Source organism: Arachis hypogaea, chromosome 15, assembly GCF_003086295.3.
Source record: "Arachis hypogaea cultivar Tifrunner chromosome 15, arahy.Tifrunner.gnm2.J5K5, whole genome shotgun sequence".
NCBI lineage: Eukaryota > Viridiplantae > Streptophyta > Magnoliopsida > Fabales > Fabaceae > Arachis > Arachis hypogaea.
The window spans coordinates 22759182-22766271 of record NC_092050.1 but is presented as its reverse complement, the minus strand read 5'-3'; the positions used below and the strand labels follow the sequence as shown (position 1 = coordinate 22766271).

Below are 7090 nucleotides of genomic sequence, written 5' to 3'. Positions count from 1 at the left end.
ATAAGAATAAAAGCGGAATAAAATATTATTTTAATCTTTAAATTTTAGACTGAACTTTAATTTTGTCATTAATATTTGAAACATTATATTTTTATTTTAAACGTCTTATTTTATTTTATTTTGGTCTTTTGATTAAAATTATTTTTTTCCAAAAATTCCTTTTCTTTTATTATAATTTTTTTTAAGTAGTAGCAAAAATCGAAATTATAGTAGCCATACCAATAGTGGTAGTGATTTATTGAGAGTGTAAACAGCAATGAAATACAATAATAAAATAAAAATATAATGAAATAAATATTTAAAACAAAATTAAAATGTTTTAAATTCTAAAGACAAAATTAAAATTTAACCAAATATTTAAAAATTAAAATAATATTTTATTCCATAAAAAGTACCTAGAATCACTATTCTTTCTTTTACTTATTTTCTTTTTTCTTTATTTGGGTACAAATTCCTTGAATGACTTTAGAAGCAAGGCGCACCAAGTGTGTGTGCGCCTATTATCTATATAAAAGTAGGTCCTTAAACTCTTCATTCCACTTTTCCTATGTCCCCTCACCTTCAACAACCAACAATGATATTCAAAGCACAATAATAATACTACTACTCTTCCACTCAAGACTTGAAAACCCTTCTTTGTTATCTCATATCTTTCTCAGTGCAAAAACCTTTTTCTTCCTTTTAATTTTTCCCCCCTCACCCTCTTTATTCCTCACTTTCACCACTCTTATAATATAGTCAACACTTTCTTACCTGTTTCATACTTAGCTTTCATCATCTTATTCCTCATACCATTATACCATTCCCGGCATTTAATTTTACATACCCAAAAGAAAAGTGAAAAAGAGAGAGAGAGAGAGAGAATAGAATAACGTAACCTATCTAATCTTCTTTATAATTATTCATTCCCTTCCCATCCTATTATATATTCTCTGTGCTATATATACAAACACATTCCTTGTAACACTTTTTTATTGTTTATTGTTATAATAATAATAATAAGAATCATGGGATTCTCTGAGAAGCCACCACAAATAATAGAAGGAGGAGGAGGGTTAGACTCATCAGATAACAATAACAGAAAATGGGTCATCGCCGGAACGTCTTTGAGAGCGCCATTGAAACCAATTTACACTGTGATTCCGGTGGATCAGAAAGCTAAACAACAAGAAGAAGAACAACAAGATGAGTTTTCAACTTCAACAACTCCAACGGGAAAAGAAGCAAGGGTTCCAACAACTTTGAACTGTCCACCGGCTCCGAGGAAGCCAAAATCTTCTCTCAAGTGCAACTACCACGGCGCCGGTGGTGGAGCTAAGGAGTTCTTCACTCCGCCGGACTTGGAAACTGTCTTCATTCGCCATGTTGTTGAAAGGGCTATTTGATTGATTTCATGTATATATATCACTCTAGTCTTGTATACTTATGCTATGGTGGTTATGGTAGCTATGATTCAAATTAAAGTAACATTTTTTTACTATTTAATAATGTTTTTTAAAAAATGTTGCTAAAAATAATGTTACTAAAATGTAAAAAGATGTGACTTTAATTTTAATAATACTTACTTAGTCACTGTATATATATATTAGTTTTGATATACTGTGTAAAATACACCACAATATTTTGGGTCTATAGCTACGATTTTTTTTACCTTGACAAAAAAAAAAAAGCTATGATCACGGTTTTTATAAAAAGGGTGACCATAGGGTATTTATGGTCACTTTTTTGGGAGTTACCTAAAAGGGTCTATGGTCACGATTTTTTACAGTGACCAAAAAGGGTCTATAGTCACGGTTTTGGAGGTGACCTAAAGTGGTCTATAGTTACGGTTTTGAGGGGCGGCCTAAAAGGGTTTATGGTCACGGTTTTAGAGGTGGCCTAAAGGGGTCTATGACCACAGTTTTTTACGGCGACAAAAAAGGGTCTATGGTCACGGTTTTTCAAAAAAGGGTGACCTAAAGGGGTCTATGGTCACGGTTTTGGGGGGTGACCTAAAGTGGTTTATGGTCACGGTTTTGGTGGGTGGCCTAAAAGGGTCTATGTCACAGTTTTAGGAGTGACCTAAAGGGGTTTATGGTCACGGTTTTTTACAGTGACCAAAAAAGGTCTATGGTTACGGTTTTTCGAAAGGGTGACCTAAAAGGCTCTATGGTCACGGTTTTGGAAAGTGACCTAAAGATATCTATAGTCACGGTTTTGGAAGGTAACCATAGATACTCTATGGTCACGGTTATTAGGAGTGGCCTAAGGTGATCTATGATCACCGTTTTTTTTTTAATTTATTTTTTTTTTAACTATCCCTCCCCATAAACGCCATCATTCCCCCTCCCCCCCCCCCCCCCCCCAAATCCCAAAATTCCCCCTTCACTCCCAGCAAAATCCCCATTCCCTCCTAATTAATAACTTAGAACAAAAAAAAATCCTATCACTTCGTCACATCCCCCATTCTCACCGTTTTCCTTCGAGCCAGCCCCCACCTTCGTCGAGCTCCTCCCAACCCCTCCATCGTACATCGTTTCCCTTCCTCCCATCCTCTACCATTGTCGTTCACCTTCCTCCCAGCCCCTACTTCATCACAGCCCCCAAGATCGACGAAGGCAGAAACCCTAGCATCGCCGAGCTCCTCTGTCGCGTCTCACCGCAAGCTTCCTGTCACCGCGAGGAAGAAGAGTAGGGCGTCGCGCTCCTTCGCTATCCAGCCACCGTCGAACTTCGAAGAGAGAGAGAAAATGCATGAAGATGAGAGAGAGAGAGGGGTCAAAAGCTGAGTTGGTGTCTGTCATCGCCTCCACTGCCTTCACCGCCGCTGTTACCACCATAGCACAAGAGAATCCACCACAGCAAGGAAAGGAACGTGAGTTAATCTTTCTTTTCTTTTTCTCTCTTCTGTTGATTCCTTTTGCTATTTATTTATGATTATTTTGTGGTGAATTGGTGATCTTAATATATAAGAACACTTTTTTATGCCCGAACCAAAATCAGACGAAATCTAGGTTAGAATGGTCTAATTTTTCATATTTTGTTAGGTGGAAGTTAATTAACGGTTTCTGTGAAATATGTGTGCTTGTTTGGGTAAAGAATAAGCTGAATGTTAGGTTAAATGGAAAACCTTTTGTACTAATTCATGGTTTCATGAATTTGTTACCTGGTTTATGTGGGATGGATTCAATGTTGCATTTTTTGAGTAATGTGATTTACATAATATAGCTTCAGTGATTACAATTTCTGATTTTTCTTCTAGCTGCAGAATGGCTTTCTTCAGTAGAACTGGAAATATACTAAGGCAAGTGACAAGTAGGAAGATCAGTTTGGATTTATGTGAAATCCTGTCTGTTTTCCAGTATGTACGGTGCATGTCAAATGCTCCAAGTATGAAGCTGTTTATAGGAGGTGCGCGGTTGTAGGATTACCTGAGTTGCATCCATGAATTGGCATACTTTTTCACCTTTAGTTGATAATAACAATTATGTAATGAACATGGTGTGTTTATCCATTGCAGGTGTTTCGTATTCCACTGATGAGCAAAGTTTGAGGGAGGTTTTTGGGAAATATGGTGATGTTGTTGATGGTAAATAGTTGGATTCTCTTATTGCTATTTTTTTTGTTGGTTTGGGATTAGTTTCAAGTTAGTGATTCAATGTTAATTGCTGTTTTATCTTGTGATTTTTGTAGCAAGGATAATTGTGGACCGTGATTTTGGCAGATCCAGAGGATTTGGGTTTATTACTTACAGTTCGGTTGAGGAGGTGTGAAGTGCCATTCAAGCCTTAGATGGGCAGGTATGCAGATTTGCTGCTTCTATGGTGTTAGTAATCATGTCAATTGATACATTTCTGGAGCTACATAGTTTCATGTTTAAATTTGTTGAAGTATGGATGCTATACTTGTCAAGAAAGTTTTGTGTAATTATATGTAGGTAATTTTTTTAAACATTATTTTTTGAATTTGTGCCATAGATATTTCATGTGATCTTCAATTAAATGTGTCAGTTTCAGGAATGTAGAACACTTCTACTTCTTGTGTTTTATGTGTAAATTTCTCAACTTATCTTTGATCCTAGCAAGACATCTTCTTCCAGATTTGAATTTAAAGAATTCTTAGGTTTCTAGTGCTCTATTTCATAACCCCTCTGCTAAAACTCTAGGTGGGGCGTTTACATGATTCACCTTTTAAGCATGTATCAATTAGCAGCAGTACAAAGCTGGTGGGGGAAGAAGCTTCAGTTTTTGTTGCTTAGTTACTTTTGGTGTTTTGACGTTGGTCAACTTGAGGGTTTTTTTATTGGGTCCTAAGTATTTGATTGAAAATTTATCAGGGGCTAATTTGGCGTTAAAAAAAAAGACAAGCAGGTATTCAAACATCTTGCGTCAATGAAGGGTCTAGGAAAGTATATCAAAGGCAAATTGATTTAGCTATAAATATATTTAAAATTTATTTTGTTGTATATGTATTGCATCATCAAAAGCATAAATGCAAGATATCTAACATGTTTATTTCTTTTACGTGCAGAAAGACATGATGTGATGAAGAAAATATGTTCCATAAAAATATCACATGGGATGGGTCTTACAATGACCTTAGTTATGTAAATATAATATTTTGATGTGTGATGAGTGGATAATTTATACGCTTTTTGGCATTGTTTTTAGTATGTTTTTAGTATATTTTAGTTAGTTTTTATTATGTTTTTATTAGTTTTTAAATAAAAATCACATTTCTGGACTTTACTATGAGTTTGTGTATTTTTCTGTGATTTCAGGTATTTTCTGGCTGAAATTGAGGGACCTGAGCAAAAATCTGATTCAGAGGCTGAAAAAGGACTGCAGATGCTGTTGGATTCTGACCTCCCTGCACTCGAAGAGAATATTATGGAGCTACAGAATCCCAATTAGCGAGCTCTCAATTGCGTTGGAAAGTAGACATCCTGGGCTTTCCATCAATATATAATAGTCCATACTTTTCCCGAGATTTGATGTCCCAAACCGGTGTTTCAAGTCAGCATAGAAATTCTGGCGTCAAAACGCCAGAACTGGCATGAAAGCTGGAGTTAAACGCCCAAACTGGCACAAAAGCTGGCGTTTAACTCCAAGAAAGGTCTCTACACGTGAAAGCTTCAATGCTCAGCCCAAGCACACACCAAGTGGGCCCCGGAAGTGAATTTCTATACTAACTACTCTAGCTTACTCATTTTCTGTAACCCTAGGTCACTAGTTTACTATAAAAACTACTTTTAGTGATTCATCTTGTACCTCATGACATTCTACACGTTTCATATTGTATCTTCTATGGCATGAGTCTCTAAACTCCATTGTTGGGGGTGAGGAGCTCTGCTGTTCTTCATGAATTAATGCAATTACTATTGTTTTCCATTCTACACGCTTGCTTCTATTCTAAGATATTCATTCATACTTCAACCTGATGAATGTGATGATCCGTGACACTCATCATCATTCTCACCTATGAACGTGTTCCTGAAAACCACCTCCGTTTTACATCCAATCAAGCTTGAATGTGTATCTCTTGGGTTTCTAATATAAGATTGGAACCTTCGTGGTATAGGCTAGAATTACTGGCGGCCATTCCTGAGATCCGGAAAGTCTAAACCTTGTTTGTGGTATTCCGAGTAGGATCTGGGAAGGGATGACTGTGACGAGCTTCAAACTCGCGAGTGTTGGGCGTGTGACAGACGCAAAAGGATCAATGGATCCTATTCCAACATGATCGAGAACCAACAGCTGATTAGCCGTGCGGTGACAGCGCATTTGGAACATTTTCACTGAGAGGACGGGAAGTAGCCATTGACAACGGTGATGCCCAACATAAAGCTTGCCATGGAAGGAGCCTTGCGTGTATGAAGAAGAAGACAGTAGGAAAGCAGAGATTCAGAAGACAAAGCATCTCCAAAACCTCAACCTGTTCTTCATTACTGCATAACAAGTATTTATTTCATGTTCTTTTACTTTTTACAATTAAATCTGAGAATTATTGATATCCTGACTAAGAGTTACAAGATAACCATAGCTTACTTCAAGCCGACAATCTCCGTGGGATCGACCCTTACTCACGTAAGGTATTACTTGGACGACCCAGTGCACTTGCTGGTTAGTTGTGCGGAGTTGCAAAAGTGTGATTGTTATTTCGTGCACCAAGTTTTTGGCGCCGTTGCCAGGGATTGTTCGAGTTTGGACAACTGACGGTTTATTTTGTTGCTTAGATTAGGAATAATTTTTTTATTGGTTTAGAGTCACTAAATTTGAGTCTTTTATTTGAGTTTAGTTTTATATTTTAAATTTGGTGTCAATTGCATGTTGTTATTTTCTTTCAGTTTTTCGAATTTGCATATTCTTAGTCTTTCTTGATCTTTAAAAAAATTCTAAGTTTGGTGTCTTCTTTGTGTTTTCCTTTAAATTTTCGAAAACTTGTGTTTGATTTTCTAAAAATTTTAAGTTTGGTGTCCCTTGTGCTTTTATTTACTTAAAAATTTTTTCAAAAATTTGTTCTTGGTGTTCATCTTGATCTTCAAAGTGTTCTTGGTGTTCATCTTGACATTCAAAATTTTCTTGTTTGTTCTCTTTGTTTTGATCTAAAATTTTTAAGTTTAGTGTCATTTTGTTATTTTTCTCTTTTCTCATTAAAATTCAAAAATCAAAAAAATATCTTTTCCTTATTTTACTCATAAATTTCAAAATTTTGCATTAAATTAGTCAAAGATTTTCAAAATCATATCTTTTTTTAGTCAAGTCAAAATTTTAATTTCAAAAATTGATCTTTTCAAATCTTTTTCAAAAATTAAATCTTTTTAATTTCTTCAATCATATCTTTTTTTTTTTAAATTGCAATCATAACTTCTCAATCATATCTCTTTTTTTTAATTGCAATCATATCTTCTCAATCATATCTTTTTTAAAAATAATTTTCAATCATATCTTTTTGATTGCTAATTTCCAAAATCTTTTTAATCAATTAATTAATTTAGTTTTCAAATTGCTTTTATTTTCTTCTAATTTTCGAAAGTTCTATTTTATCTTCCATTTATTTTGTTTTATTTTTTTCGGTTATTTACAAAAAAAAAATATATATATATTTTATT

The 7090-nt window shown here is 35.0% G+C and overlaps 2 protein-coding genes across 9 annotated transcripts; both read left to right on the top strand.

Annotated features, from left to right (window-relative positions):
* Positions 1–1007: 1007 nt before the first annotated feature.
* On the top strand, positions 1008–1385 carry LOC112746938 (cyclin-dependent protein kinase inhibitor SMR6-like). The gene has a single exon (XM_025795045.3). The coding sequence runs from the start codon at positions 1008–1010 to the stop codon at positions 1383–1385; it is 378 nt and encodes a 125-aa protein (XP_025650830.1).
* Positions 1386–2241: 856 nt separating this feature from the next.
* LOC112749964 (glycine-rich RNA-binding protein 3, mitochondrial) lies at positions 2242–5374 on the top strand. 8 transcript variants are annotated; one of them, XR_011873292.1, is made up of 6 exons: positions 2263–2854; positions 3248–3390; positions 3500–3568; positions 3673–3779; positions 4316–4349; positions 4510–5374. XR_011873292.1 is itself a non-coding variant. In XM_072218863.1 (5 exons), exons 2-4 carry the CDS (start codon positions 3249–3251, stop codon positions 3750–3752), a joined length of 291 nt encoding a protein of 96 aa, XP_072074964.1. In that variant the 5' UTR covers positions 2242–2854; position 3248; the 3' UTR covers positions 3753–3779; positions 4760–5374. The 8 variants fall into 8 exon arrangements, 6 of the variants coding, with proteins under 6 accessions (XP_072074964.1, XP_025654206.1, XP_072074966.1 ...); XR_011873293.1 differs by having other exon boundaries at positions 2267–2854; positions 3242–3390; XM_072218863.1 differs by lacking the exon at positions 4316–4349 and having other exon boundaries at positions 2242–2854; positions 4760–5374.
* Positions 5375–7090: the final 1716 nt, after the last annotated feature.